The 16,426-nt window shown below is 31.6% G+C and overlaps 1 protein-coding gene across 2 annotated transcripts; it reads right to left on the bottom strand.

Annotated features, from left to right (window-relative positions):
- Positions 1 to 903: 903 nt before the first annotated feature.
- On the bottom strand, positions 904 to 10,636 carry LOC137813647 (DUF1997 family protein, putative (DUF1997)). 2 transcript variants are annotated; one of them, XM_068616011.2, is made up of 8 exons: positions 10,472 to 10,636; positions 10,266 to 10,356; positions 9,264 to 9,494; positions 9,013 to 9,121; positions 3,415 to 3,460; positions 2,890 to 2,975; positions 2,328 to 2,386; positions 904 to 1,197 (listed from the first exon to the last, which is right to left on the bottom strand). In XM_068616011.2, the coding sequence occupies exons 1-8, from the start codon at positions 10,473 to 10,475 to the stop codon at positions 1,086 to 1,088; spliced, it is 738 nt and encodes a 245-aa protein (XP_068472112.1). In that variant the 5' UTR covers positions 10,476 to 10,636; the 3' UTR covers positions 904 to 1,085. The 2 variants fall into 2 exon arrangements, with proteins under 2 accessions (XP_068472112.1, XP_090156947.1); XM_090300821.1 differs by having other exon boundaries at positions 9,013 to 9,083; positions 10,472 to 10,616.
- Positions 10,637 to 16,426: the final 5,790 nt, after the last annotated feature.

Raw genomic sequence — 16,426 nt, forward strand, 5'->3', positions numbered from 1 at the left:
ATTATTTATGTTGTCTAATAAAAACGATAATTTACCTGTAAAAGTATACCATTTAATCAAGTCTCTATCTAATAATATTGTAGTTTTTAAGATGAAATGCTTCGGAATGGACATCACGAGACCATAAATGTTATTCTCCATTTTATCTACAATTTCATAGCTACACATGATTTTGTATTTGACATAAAAAAAAAGTTGATACACTATTTCCACCTGTCATGCCTCGTGTTTCTTAATGACTTGTTCTGCTTTCACTATTTTTTCAATTTTGTTTCACAATCATTAAAAATTATTATTTGCTCTCATTCTTTATAAATTGACTTATGGATTGTCTATCAAACAACAAATATTATGAAAACTTATAATTTGGCCTATTTTTTAAAAATTGATTTTTGTGTATAAAAGAATCCAATGTAGTATTGATGTGACGCTGAGATAATATTATTGAATAAAAACAATAAATTAATCTATAATTTATTTTAATATTTAAACGTTGTAATTGAAAAGTGAGTACAGAATGAAAATGACGTTGCCATCACCCTCACACGGTATAAATGCCACTTTTATCCATTTAATAGAAGAAAAAACATCGTCATATTTTTAAAAAAGGACCAAATTAAAATTTTAATAATTGTGGATAAAATTTTTAAAAAATTGGTACGAAAATTTGAATGGAAGTATCAGTGTAAGGAAGAAAAGTTAAGAGACTAAATTAATACAACTAAAAAACCAAAATCTGAATCTGATACTTGAGTTAAGAAATACAACTGTCTCACTAAATTTTGAAAGCTTTTATCATTTTTAATTTATATACTGTTATTCGTTATGGTTGTATCTTTGCATCTCAGTGGTGTTACGACAACGATAATTCTTAAGTAGATAGAATGTATTGTGACTGTTAAATAAAAAGAACAGAGAAAGAGACACTGTTACTAACTAGAAGTGTATTGTTTACATGGATACAGATTTCAACCAAGGTCTCTCAGAAATCTATTCTCTCTCCTTTTCCCTTAAGCATCAACTGTTCTTCCTCTCTCTCTCTGTTGTCTCTATCTAAAAATTGTGTACATGCAACTAGTCCATACCTAGAATCCTGATTTAAGAGAGTATGATTGCATTTCAACCCATTCATGATAATCTTGTAGCATCTGCTGAAGTAGCAGTGGCACCAGCTTGTCCACCAAAGCCTGCATCATTCTGTTGCATAGCCAAAAGAAATTAATCATCCTAAACAAAATGGCGAGTTACTAATTTTGTCTTCAAAGTGATAGACAAGGGTGAGCACATACTGAGTACAAGGCGAAGACACAGAAAAGAAGAAAAAGAATCACCTCCTTTGATCTACTTGCTGCTTTCTTATTCAAAAAGTTCTTACATAATGAAACTTATTCATAAGTTTTAATACTAAAGCACATTGAAATAAGCTAAACTAGGTTATAAACCACTGAAATAAGCCTAAATAGGGCCCTAAGTTCATCCTCTAAAAGAAAATGATTTAAACAAAGCATAAACAAATTAAATGTCACATGCATACAAAGTTGAAAAGAAGAGATATTCACCAAAATTCCCAGAGGATTTAAATTCTTGTCACTTCAAACCTCAATCTGTAATTTCTCAGCCAAGTCCAAATTACAAAATAGGTTTCTGCCATAAGGCTACAGGTTTGTAACCCAGAGAGACAACCAATATCTACTATAAGTTAACTGCAGAATATGACATCACCTTGCATAAACTGAGTTCTTATTTATCATTTATATAAACAGAATCCATAGCAAAAATAGAACTTCTGTGCACATCCAGAAGAATAACTAGTAATTCAATCTCAACATTTACATTATCTAATATCATAAATTGGTAAAGTCAAAATTGAAATTAGGAATTGTTCATCTTGGCAGATTAGAAAGACTATTTAGGTGAAAATTTTACGTCATGATAGACGGGTTTGACAAAGGGCAAAGGTTACATCATAAAAGTAAGGAGGAGGAGAAACTAAGCCATCAATCAGAAAAACAGTGTCTGATGATTTTTCCTTAAATTTAGTCAACAAAAAACTCAATATTTAACTGCAATATAACGTCCTACCCCTCACATTAACTATATATTAGTGTTCTAGAACCTCTCAATTTCCAATAAGTTGCTTTTGAATATATTCCGAATTCACATGAAGTACATAGACCTTAGTGAAAGAAAGACCTATATTAAAAAGAGTTTAGCATGGCATTTATAGCAACAGACACTTAATGTACAAATATATCGTAAAACAACTTGACCATGCAGAGTACACAATCTAAAAGGACGAAATTAAAACTATTTACTAAGTAACTCACATATTTCCCGGACCCTCAACAGCAGAAGTAGGCATCATGGTAAATGGTTGTGTGTAGATCTGCAGAGAGATATCTTTATTTTAATGATGAGAAGAAAAGCTAAAATCAGTTATATCAAATTGAATTAAAGTTAATATAGTCATGGATACTAATTTTGATTAAACCAGTGATCTTTTTAGCATATGAATACGCAGCTACAAAAAATGAATTAGCAATGATTATGTTGGAGTTAGTAGGACTCCTTCATTACGTAGAAATGAACAGTGGAGCAATATCACTGAGAAAGAAGGAATCTCTCAACTTAATTCATAAGTTTTTAGACAAGAAACAAACCAGAAATTTCACTTTGATGACAAAATTCAACTGAATACCTGGACTTTCTTTCTTATAAGGCTACAATATAATTTCCATGAAGTAAGGCAATCCATGACTTCATAGTCCTCGAAAACAAATTTAATCATCATAACATACAGGATTACCACTCTAATATTCCAGGAAAGCCAACAAATATGGATGTAACAGTATATGTAATATTTATGTATTTTATGAGGATAAGACAAACCTCAAGGGTGAGATTCAACTTAACATCAACTTCTAAATATGATTCGGCACCAGCACCACCCCATTTCATATGGTTTACCATGAATGCTGCAAAACATAGAGTTATTAACAAACTACCAGGACAGTTGTTAAAAGCACTGAAAAAACAAAAGTCTCATGAAACATGTATTTCAGATAAACTTGAATTCAGCGGAAAATTGTGATGAAAGACTAGCTTTTACAAATATAATAATATCAAAGGTTCTAAGTAAATCTCCCCTGATATCTGGAGAAATTCCATAATTTTCTGTCTGAGCACCCTTGATAAGTCGTTTCCAGCATTTTCAGCACCAGGTGGTGGAGAGTCTTACCCTCAATTTATGATAAGGAGAACGAAACAGTTTTCTCTCTACTAAGCGGAAGACAGATAAATTTCTTTGCACAAGGTTTTGATAGAAAATAAACATTTTTTATATTTCAATTTCACAAAGGGAGGATTTATAAAACTAGTACAACTACGCACACAGAGTACATTATAACTAACTACCTGAAAAGTGGCGGTTTTGCTCTTTCACGACTTCTGAACCCTCAAACTGAATAATAAAGTATGAAACAATTAAAATGGGATGAGTAACGAAAGGAATGTTACAAAGACTCATGTTCAATCAAACTAAGGTTTATATACATCTATTATTTCTTAGGGCATTGATTAATGTTGGAAAAAATGGGATGACAGTATAAATAAAATCGAGAGAAAATAATTAATTTTAATGATAAAAGTTTGTTACAAAAACTCTCAAATAATCTCACACTACCCTTCTGGACAACTCATCTCTCAAAACTCTCTTTTGTTTTGTTTGTAAGGTTTTAAAGGTTCCGATGTTGTTTTTATTAAAAGAAAGACGTGTAAGTACTAATTAATAAATAATTTAAACCACACATAACTATAGCTATCTTTCTAACTTTGATAGCATGAAATAAACTCTTCTATTGGTTTCATTTTAGATGTAGTGGAACCATACAACAATGCTCCCCCTCCAACTACATCTAGGAAGTCATTATCTAACATTCATTTCACTAATGTCTTTGCACAACTCTAGCTTTTCTATAGTGAGCACCTTCGTAAGCATATCCATTGCATTCTTCTCTATGTGAATCTTCATCAAACTTAACTCTTGTTGATCCATCATCTCACGAATCCAATAATAGCGAGCATCACAATAATATTTCTTTTCTAGCTGCCTCTATTGTGAATAAAGCAACATACTTCTACATCCTTGATTGCCAAGACATGACTCACTTGCAAAAGTGTATATGTATCCCGATGTAGATTTTCTACCATCAAGAATCCCAACCATGTCTGCATCTATACAACCTCTAAGATTGGATCAACTCCCCCGTAACACAAACATGTCTTAGATGTGCCAATCTAATTAACTACTTCACAATGATCCTTTCAAAGATTTTAGAGGTATCTGGTCATTGCTCCAACAACATGTGCTATATCAGGTCTCATTCACATTATCGCATACATCATGCTTCCAACTGCAAAAGAGTAAGTAACTATTAACACTTCATCCATCTCCTCTTTAGAAGAGGGACACAACCTCTTTATTAGCTTGGAGTGATTAGCCAATGGTTGGCTTAGTGGCTTGGTATTCTCCATATTTAACCTCTGAATAAATTTCTCTTGTGACAGCCACAACTTGTGTACTTTTCTATCCCTGTAAATGTGCATGCCAAGAATCTATTGAGTTCGTCCTAAGTCTTTCATATCAAATGACTTGAAAAGTTTTCCTTTCATATGTTTTTATCTTTGTTGCATCCTTACCGACTATCAACATGTTGTCCACATATAGTAGCAATGCAACAAAATATCCTCCTAAGAGCTTTTGGAAGTAGACACATTGCCCCATAGTTATTCTTTTGTATCCTTGACTCATCATGAAAGAATCAAATTTCTAATACTATTGTCTTAAAGCTTTCTTAAGGCCATATAAACTCTTCTTCAATTTCCATACAAGGTTCTTCTTTCCTGCAACCTCAAATCCTTTTGGTTGTGGCATGTATATTCTTCATCAACATAAAGGAATACAATCTTCACATCCATTTCTTCAAACTCTAAGTCTAGACTAGAAGTCAATCCAAACATGACACACACCAATGTCATTTTTACCACATTTGAGAAGATTTCATCAAAATCGATTCCTTTCTTTTGGAAGAATCTTTTAACCACGGTCACGCCCTGTGCTTCATGACCCTTCCAATACTATCTTCTTTAATCTTGAAAGCCCATTTATTCCTTAGCGCCTTCTTTTCTTCAGGATCTTAGCTAAGTCATCTGTCTAATTATTTTGCAAAGATTGTGCATAGCAGCCTGCAACAATTTCTCTTTGTTTGGATGAGACAACACTCTTTTTAATCCTTTCGGCTCTTCTTTTTCAGTGGGAAGAATGTATTGTGTATTTCGTATACGTCTTGGATGGAACCCTACTTCTCGTTGACCTCCGTTGACTCATAAGGTTTTGGTGGTGCTTCATTTTCTAATCTTTCTTCATCGGATTGTTGAACCTGGTTCAACAATCTCTTTTGCTTACTCTTCAATAGCTTCAAGAACATCCCTGTAAGATTTGAAACAAAATATGTAATTATTAGACTTTTAGTCAATGTAGGTTTATTTAGATCTTCATTTTCTAATCTTTCTTCATCGGGTTGTTGAACCTCACCTGGTTCAACAATCTCTTTTGCATACTCTTGCATAGCTTCAAGAACATCCCTATGTAAGATTTGAAACAAAATATGTAATTATTATACTTTTAGTCAATGTAGGTGTATATAACTGGTTCCTAGGAATATCACATCTCTACTTTTGAATACCTTCCTTTCCTTTGGGTTCTATAACCCATATCCAAAATTTTCATCTCCATTGTAACCAATGAAGATACTTGGCATGGTTCTTGCCTTAAGCTTTTGCCTTCACTATTTGGATAAATGTGCAAATGTCAAACATGTGAATCCCTTTAAATGTGAGCATGAGGGGTCTTACCATACCAGATCTTCTCTGGAGTCCCAAAATTCAAAGGAACTAATGGTGATCTATTTAATAAGTGACAGGCAGTGCGAACAACCTCTCCCCAAAATGTCTTAGGCGGCTTAGCCATACTTAACATGCTTCTAGCACACTCCATGATGATTCAGTTAAGACTTTATACTACACCATTGTGTTGAGGTGTACATGATATTGTCTTCTCATGTTGAATGTCATATCTCTTGCAGTAGGCATTGAACTCCTTAGAAGTACACTCTGCTCCGTTGTCTCAACAACTTCTTTCCTATCTCACATTATACCATGGCATAAAATTGCAAGAAATTTTCTAATACCTGATCCTTGATCCTCAAAAAATACACAAATCTTTCTAAAAGCATCTTCAATAAAAGTTAGAAAATACTTGTTACGATCTAGTGATTCCATCTTCAAGGGACCGCATATATAAAAGTGAACAAACTCAATAATTCTAATCTTCTTACAGATGAGGAGCTTAAACAAATTCTTCGTTGTTTACCATACAAACAATGATTACAAAGATGACTTTTCATATCCTTAATAGTGATCAACTCATGTGTGACCAAATCTTTGGTGCCACAAATCCTACTACTCTTCTTCCACTACATTGGTGCTTTCTAAGTTGATTTTTACTCAAGTTTTGTATAAGCTACCATAAAGTTTTCCTTGAGCCGTAACTCCTTTCAACACTTTACATGTTCTATTGCGGAAGCGATTTTCAGAAACCTCATTGATCAAGAGTTCATCTTGAAAGTAGATTCAATTGAAGATCTTCTGACATATATCAAACATCCTTCAGAGTAACTCTACACCCAACGTCTATTATTATTTGAACATCGTCAATACTCACAGTCTTATTAACACTAGTGTTGTCCATCTTCACAGTGCCAAATTCATCGGTCTCATGATGTGAAGATGTCTCTTCTAGGAATGGCATGGCAAGAAGCGGCAATATCTATTGTCCACTCAACTTCTCCACTTCACACCACTATGCATAATTCTTCTTGAACGGCAAATGCAACCATCTTTTCAACAACTATGACTTGTATCTCTTCATCCTTGTGTGCTTAGGAACTCTTTGAATCTTGCTCCCTTCACAACCTTCAACAATCCCTTTTAAAATGACCTTTCATCCAACAATAGTAACAACTCAGTTTCCATCCTTCTACTAACCTGCCCCTTCTATGTATTGGCTTACCCCAACTTTTGCTTTTACCTTACCCCTACTTTGATTTTCCCTTAATTATCTCCCCCTACCTTCAATGAAAAAGGCGTCCTCATTGTTTACATTGTTGTCCTTTCGCCTACCTTCCTCATTGAACAAACCATCCGTCACAGTAAACATGGTGAGTTTTCCTCCAAAAGTCGAATTGTTGAGGGTGACTCCTAAAGTCTCCCAATTATCAGGAAGAGAACTAGGAAGAGAACTACGAAGTAAAAGGGTTTGAAATTCATCGTCAAGATTTAACTCCATTCTAAAATATTGGTTTGCTAGGTTCTAAAATTCACTAGTTTGTCTGCTATTGAAGTTCCACTTCATATTCATAAACTTTCTTATTAGGAGAGCTTTATTTTCTGTGGTCTTAGATTGATACATATCCTCTAGCTTCTTCCAAAAAGTACAAGCACTAGTTTCATGAGACATGTGTTGAAATACACTATGATCGATCAATTGTCGAATCAAACCATGTGCTTCCTGTTCATCTTTTTCCACTCTACATCTTTAGTAGGATTAGGATTCTTACCTTCATGCTCTATAGGATCATAGTAATATTTTCAATTAAGGAGATTCTCCATCCTTGCTTCCAAAGTGTGTAGTTGTTGGCAGTGAGCCTAATCATATCACCAAATGAATCGTTGATTCTCCGTTGCGAAGAAGAAAAATAATATCGTAGGGCTAAACTTAAGAAAAAAAATTAACAGGGAAAATACATACTTTAAAAAGACAATTTAAAAGGGACAATGAGTTGACAAGATGAAACATGACAATGAGGTGATAATGGTTTTACGCTTGCGTGGTAGCTAATGTGGTCGTCTCTCACCAGATTTTATCTCAACACACAATCACACCCCCCAAAACTTCAACCTAAGCTCTAGTACCACTTGTTGGGAAAAATGGGATAATAGCACAAATAAAATTGAGAGAAAACAATCAATTTTATTGATAAAAGATTATTATAAAAACTCTCAAATAATCTCACACCACCTTTCTTTACAACTCATCTCTCAAAACTCTCTTTCGTTTTGTTTTTAATGTTTTAGAGGTTCCTATGTTATTTTTATTAACTACATAAAGACATGTATATATACTAATTATAAATAATTTAAACCACACATGAGTATAGCTATCTTCGTAACTTTGAGTGCATGAAATGGTCAACGAAAAACTTTGGCTTCGTTTTAGATGTAGTGGAACTATACAACAATTAATATGTGTGCTTGAGGAATATTATTAACTAAAGTTTTCGAAAGGTGCTTACAAACTAGAAATTAAGAAACTTTACTATTTGGTGTATATTTCGTTGATTCTCTCTCACACACATAGCATTTGTGGACACCAGTATCAAGCACTTCCTTACTTGTACTGTCTGATAGCTGCTAGAAAATTTACTTTAAGAAATCTAGTTGTTGAACTACACTTGATTAATATAATCACTCATTAATCTGGGAGTAGATAGTGAAATAGTTGATGGGTCTTTGACACATGTATAAGATAAGAGGGGCAAGAGAGCATGAGCAGGAGTGTTGGCCGAGGTTTATGAGAGCATGTGACAGCAATGTACTGGAGAGGGGAATTGTTAAATGATGGGGAGAGGGTGAGAGAGAGAGAGAAGGAAATATGAATACGGAGAGGGAAGATAATGAAGAGGCATAACCAAATTTTAGGAGTGAATTGGTGGCTTAGGCAAGGAGGGCAGAATCTATGTATTAGCTCTTATTGTTATCTCTTATTGCTTTGTTTCTATTGCCCGGTTGTGTTGTGTTTCTGTTTATTGAAAAGAAGTCTAAAAATTAAAGCTCACACTTAATCATGAACAAAACATTTTTGTTATTTTTGGGTTAGGGAGGACGGGGTCAGACCTTACAAGAAAGCATCTCAACCAAGCAATCTTCATCCGTTGAGGTAACTCGCAGATCCAGCAATGGGGCAGCTTCAAAGTTTAAAAATTGAAGTTTAGGCAGTTCACATCTACACATACAAGAATAATTATTTGATTACAGATGTATACTAATTTTTATGTCACGATCTAGATGAGTAACAATATTTGCATAAGCCAAACCATTGGAAGAACAACTCAAGCCACCAAAACAGAATTAAGGAGGTGGCAAACCTGTATGTGTTGGCATCAAGAGATTGAAACGATTGCAAGGCCTTTGTGTTTAAAACGGCTGCAATTCCACTAGGGTGGCTCAGAAATTCACTGATGTGATATTTGTTACCTCCAAAATCATCACTATATGTTGGCAGCCTGATTCTCTCCTTTTTTGCAGCAAACAAATTTGCCCTCTTTGAATTTGAATTCAAGGAAGTTACAGCCTTCCCCTTGAGGTCTATTTTCTTCCTGAAAATTTAAAATTCATGGCCGAAAAACTAACTATTCTTAGCAAAAAGATCACATTGACAAGATTTGAAGGTTCAAAACAAACCCAACAGAGAAAAAAAAAAAAGATAAAAACACAAATTACCCTAACACCTCTTGTGGTATCTTGAGGAGATTACACATATTCATCTTTTTAACTCCTACAGTACCATTTCTTAGATGTTTCAAATGCATTACAGTGTGAGGTATCAAAAAACACATTACACACTTCTCTAAGAGAAGTTATTGTAAACGTTAAAAAAGTAGAGATATCGTGGGCAATTTGAAGAAATCACATGAAACGTGAGTGTAATTCGCTCTTAAAAGTAAACAAATGCTTCTCTAACCTCTTTCATAAAGCACAAACAAGAAGTGCCACAACTAGATCTCATCAATAAACAAATACTCATAGAAAGGGAAAACTTCAACCAAGTTCACCTAACTTAACTCGTATCATTTGAAGCTTATTGTGTTTTATGGCCACTAATAGAACTAAGAAAGAACAAGAAATCATGTATATCAGTACCCACAACCATATAAATACCTGCTATCACTCATATTATCACTACCTCCATTCTCATTACAGGAATAAAAAAAACTAAATTCACATAATAAATTATATTAAAATTTACTAATTTCTTAGTATTTTTCCTAAATTGTCAATGAAATAAAAGTTTTAAATTGACTATAAATGGAGAGGGAGTACAATTTTACTAGTATGGAACAACAACGAAGTTAATTACGCTAACTAACCCGTTGATAAATTGTTGCATGGTGGGGGATGAACGTGTAACCCAGATTTGTTCTTGTCCGAAACATTTGTTGCTCAAAAGGATTGCTTTTGCTGCAAAATGAAAGCAGTAGAGATTAATGGAAACATAAAAAGATAAAGAGAAGTGAGAATGAGAGTGTGTGGATGCAGAGAAAAGAGAAAAGGAAGTGGGGGTTGGAGTAATCACCCATTTATGTGTTGGAAGAAATACTAAGAACGAAAAAGATTGAAGCAAAACAAAGCAGATTATGTTGGACCTGTTGTCTGTAACTGACAACTTTAATGGAAAGAGAAGATTTTAAGGGGAAAACTGATATCCTGTTTGCATGAACAACACACATGATCCTTTCAATCAGTTATTAATCTTACATTAATTTAAATTATAATTACCAAAAGTGTTAGATGTTTTAATCATTAGTATTAATGCAGTTCATAATCTAAATATTAGTGCGTCCATTCACTTTATATTAAATCTAAATGTAAAATTGAAAAGAGAAATATTCGCAATACTCCATCTCATGGTTTTAATATTTTCTCTATTATTGGTTAGAATTTATTGTAAATCATAATTGAATCTTACTGTCGTCTCTATAAGCAAGAAGAGAGACCAGCTGGATGAGTACTACGTTTCACAAAAATTACGATTTTCAATAAATTTTACTTAATAATAAAATTATAAAAATAAAGCATTAGAAAAAATATCGAAAAAAATTATCACTTAATAACTTATTTCAACTAAGTATTTAAGTACTTTTTTTAATTCAATTATTATTAAAAGTACCCATTTAGCTTTCGTTAAAAACAACTCAATGAATTTCTTTTAAGAGTGTTTCGTTGTGTATGGATTGGAAGAAATTGTATTTGAATTGAGACAAGAGTGTCAAAGATTGAGAAAGAATATGTTAAAATTTGAGGAAGTGAATTTAGAGTGATTTTTGTTTGTATTGGGATATGTTATTATGAATTTATGAGGAAAGTTTATTCAAGTATATTTTTAATTTTTTTAAAATATGTAAAATATAAGTTTACAAATTTATTTTGATTTTTACAAATTTTTAAATAATAAAATATAAGATAATTTTGTGTAAATTTGTTGTTTTAAAAATATTATATAAGTATATACAAATTTATGGTTATATTTAAAATTTTAAAAAATATAATTTATTTATTTGTAATTTTAGTTTTTTTTAGTTAAAACATTAATTTAGCAAATTTGTAAACAAGTGATTTTAGGAAAAAAAAAAATCATGTAAGGTGTTTATTGTTAAATTAATGCAATGGATTAATTTGTAAGTTATTTTAATATTTAAATACTATTTTTGAGAGGTGACAATGACTTTGGTTTTTAGATGTATTTTTCAATAGTGAAAAACATAATGGTGATTTGTAAAGAAGTTATTTGGGAGACATGTCTTACCTTAGGTTTCAATAGGAAAATTCATAATTTTTAAGACTTTTATATAAATTGAAATTAAGCTAATCTTATTTTAAATTATTATATTCTTTTTTGATAAAGTTGTAATTTATTGAATTTTAATTTTCTTCTTTAAATAAAGTATTTCAATTACTATTAAATGTAAAAATATTAAATAATTATAAGTAAATAAAAATATTAATATTAATTATTTTTTAGTTGATCTTGTTTTATATTATTTTTCAGTCAAAATTTGTTAAAAAAATTTAAATTCATATGGGTAGAGTTTTTTTGTCAATTTAGATTCATCGAGATTACTTTTAGTTAATATCTACTATAATCAATTTGTAGAACATTGTTAATTGTTTTTAGATTTAATTAGCTTATTCATCCTTATATTTGGAGTCAATATTCAATTTAGTACCGTGGTTTTTAAAAAGAATCAATTTGGTCCCTATGTTTTTTAAAATGTATCCAAATTGGTCCTTTACGTTAAGTTCCTCCTAAGGGCATCAGGTGTTGCTTACGTGGCAGAGAGAGAATGTTTATATGGCAGAGATAGTGATTATGTGAAGAGAGGTGAAATTGAGAATTATTATTATTATTATTATTATTATTATTATTATTATTGTTATTATTATTATTATTACTATTATTATTATTATTATTATTATCATTACTACTACTACTGTTGTATTATTATTATAATTATTATTATTATTATTATTGTTATTTTTATTACTATTATTATAATTATTAATAATATTAATTATTTTTCTTAATATTATTATTATTATTACTACTGCTATTATTATTATTATTATTATTAAAAATAGTAATAATAATAATATTAAGAAAATTAATATTAATATTAAGAAAATTAATATTAATATTAATATTAAGAAAATTAATATTAATATTAATAATAATAAAAATAAAAATAAAAATAAAAATAATATTAATATTAATAAAAATAATATTAATATTAATAAAAATAATATTAATATTAATAAAAATAATATTAATATTAAGAAAAATAATATTAATATTATTAATAATTATTATAATAATATTATTAATAATTATTATAATAATATTATTAATAATAATAATAATAATAATAGTAATAAAAATAACAATAATAATAATAATAATAGTAACAATGGTAGTAATAATAATAATAACAATAATAATAATAATAATAATAACTCTCAATCTCACCTCTCTCCACATAAACACACTCTCTCTCCCACATAAACACTCTTTATCTCAAATAGACGTTCTCTCTCTGCCATGTAAGCAACACCTGACGCCGTTAGGTGAGACTTGACGGAAAAGACCAATTTGGATACATTTAAAAAAATACAGGGACCAAATTGATTTTTTTTAAAAACCGCGGTACTAAATTGAATATTGACCCCAAATGTAGGGACGAATAAGGTAATTAAATCTTGTTTTTACTAGCTTTTCTATCAATGTCGGTTGAAAAATTCTCCAAGGTTACATTGGTAAAAAAAACTTAGTTAATGTTTGTTGAAAGTTTTCATAAGCAGATAAAAATGCTAACAAATTATTGACAAAAAAAATAACATTGGTGTTAGATTATAAAAAAAAATCATTATTAACATCAACAACAAAAATGAAAATAGATACTAATAATAAAAATATAATTCACATGTACTAAAAAATAGCTTCTTTACTATTGGCTAAAAATACTCTAGTTAATATCGAGCAAGAAATATGTTGACATAATTGACTCCAAAAAGGGGGGTTTGAATGGATAAAGTCCATTTGTAGCAAATAAAGAACACACAAGGTAGTCTAATAGCAAAGAGAAAAATACAACACAATAGATTTTTATATTGGTTCACCTTAAACTCTTTACGTCCAGTTCTCCCTAAACAAATTGTTTAAGAGGTTCCACTAATCAGAAAAGATTACAAAGCTAGTACACCAGCATCTCCAAGTTATCTAAGTACACAAACCTCTCCAAGTTATACAAGTATACAAACCTCTCTTGGTTATACGAGTACATAAACTTCTCCAAGCTATATGAGTACACAAACCTCTCCAGGTTATACAAGTACTGATGTGACCCAAAAACACTTAAAGATGACCAAGGATGCTAAACTTGAAGGGTCATCCCAACAAGCAAATAAAGATGTCATCAATAAGAGGAATGGTCTAAGGACCAAAACATTTGAAGTTCTTCCTATTAGTGTTCTTAAAATGGAGGCCTAAGCCCAAGAAGCCCAAGCCCAAGTGGGGGCCCAAGCCCAACCCATGAGCTCAACATCCTTCATGCCTCAAAGGATTGCTAGGAGCAAGGCCAAGGCCTTGAGAGATGAGCATCATTGGATGTCTCTTTTTGTAATTTCTTTTGATTAGTTTTTAGTAGAACATAAATGGAAGGTGTAGATATAGATATAAGGGGTGCTAATATACAAAGATAAGTCACACATTCCATGTAACATAAAAAGAAGGTGTAAGTGTAGATTTAGGAGGTGTCAAAGTAAGAAACCAAGTCACACCTCCCTTGTGACTTGGAATAGGCGCCAAATTCAAATGTGTTTCATTTGAATTTTCCCACTTTAATTTCAGCACTTTCACACTATAAATAGAGGTGTCATGCTCATGTAAAAGTAGAATGAATTTGAAGTAAAGTTACTATACACAAATTGTGTGAGTTGTGAGAATTGTTTCTCCTAATCTTGTCTCATCTTGTGAGTGTTAGGGAAGCTCTCAAGTGGTGGCACTCTTGCACTTATCTTGGATTAATCACCTTCCAAGTGGCGTGTTCTTCCCTCCCATGGCTTCAACCACATAAGTCCTTCTTGTTTTCATCTTCCATTTCCATTTCTGCACCATAAAATCAATTTCAATCGGTTGTTTTGTATTGTTCTTCAATTCTAATCGGTTGATCGTGTTCTTTATCCATTCTAATCGGTTTCAATTGTTTTTTTATGTGTTATATTCAGTTTAATGTTTTGATATTGTTCTCCTTTTAATTTCCTCATTGTTTTGTTGTTCATTTACTTGTTCTTGTTTCCTTTCCATTCATTTGTTATGTAAGGAGATGACACTCATGTTCATGAGTTTGGTTCATCATTTGGAAGACATTGAACTCCATTGATGTGTCCTTAAGCCTCCTTATTGTGTTGCACCTTGTCTTCTTCTAGTCAATTCTTCATCATGTACACAATCTCTCTAGGCTAAACAAGTATGTAAACCTTTCTAGGTACAACCAGTCTTAATCTCCCATTGAGACTAAGATCTCTCAAAATAAAATGAAAAACATTTTCAAAGAGAGAATAATGAAAGCTCACAGGGTATACTTTATACTGTGAAGGGCTTACAAATTTTTGCTCACAACCCAACAAACTAGACACTCTATACAAGAACAAATAGGAACTTGTATGTTCAAACTTTTTCTGTTCAAATTGGTTTTCTAATTCTTTTTATTCTTATTGTAGCCTTCTGATGAGCATATATTTATTCACACTCACTAGCCTTATTCATAGATTATTGGACTATAATAATAAATAAATCCATTGTTTTAATTAATATTCTTATAATTGGGTTTATTTGGGCCTTAACTATTATTATTGTTAATTTTGTGTTTTTAGAGTAAATTATCCGGAGGAAGCATCTACCTTTGTGAATGGGCCAAATATGCAAAAGTCCAAGTTGCTTCTTGAACCAAAACAGAACAAATTCTGAGGAGAAGAAAGAGAAAATAAAATCTACAATATCTCAGAAACAAAATTGGGAGCAAATCTTCTGCAAAATACAAGAATTCTGGAAAGATGGAAACATAGAAACGGTTAACAAAATATAAACTACAATATTCTCTCAAGATCCTTGGAGCAGAAAAGCCTATAAAAGGACACAAGCATCAAGGAGAAAAGAGGGAGCTTCATAGGGTTTTCTTAGTTTATTTTCTTCTTAGTAATTCTTTTGTTTTGCCTCCGCATGGAAGGCTAAACCTTTTTGGTTGATTCTTTTGTAATTCCCCATTGAGTTATGAGGTTTTGTTCAATAAAAGTTTTGATTTTTAATTCTCTATAGCAGTTGTTTTTATTGTCTAATCTCCTGAAAAACTGGTTTTTGTGAGAGGTTGTACTTGAACGCATGATTGAGAGTCTTCCTTATCTTAAACTTTGGTTTCTTAGTTAGTTCGCATTGTTCTAATTAATTTCTTGGGCGCATGATTCAAGGGAGAGGAGGTAAGCATTCCCATGGAGTATACGCATGGAATAAAGTGGGTATTGATTAAACTAGTAGACGCATGCTTTACTGGTGAGTTTCAGTTGAATCAGATCGGCGCATGTTCAATCTGGTTTAGTTCTGTTGGAGGATTGAGAAAAGATTAATCTTTAGAGAACCTGTGAAGAATTCAATGGTGGAAGAACTTGGGATCAACCGCTTTTTATTTGCTATTTTAATCTCTTTTATATTTTTTGCACAACTATCTCAAACCCCCTTTTCATCTTTATTGTTATTGCTAACTTTTATTACTTGCAGATAGATTTTAAACCCTGATCAACTGATTTTACTATTGGATTCGTTGGGAGACGACTTGGGAACATGGACATTTGTCCACAATTATACTATCATCTCTCTAGTGTTAGACAAGTCTACGCTAGAATCATATTAATTTGACAGCAAAACGACAGCTATCACCTTCTTCAACTTTTAGTCTTTTATATAGCCTTAGAAATGATGATT

This window comes from Phaseolus vulgaris, chromosome 1, assembly GCF_051622355.1.
Source record: "Phaseolus vulgaris cultivar YP4 chromosome 1, ASM5162235v1, whole genome shotgun sequence".
Lineage (NCBI taxonomy): Eukaryota > Viridiplantae > Streptophyta > Magnoliopsida > Fabales > Fabaceae > Phaseolus > Phaseolus vulgaris.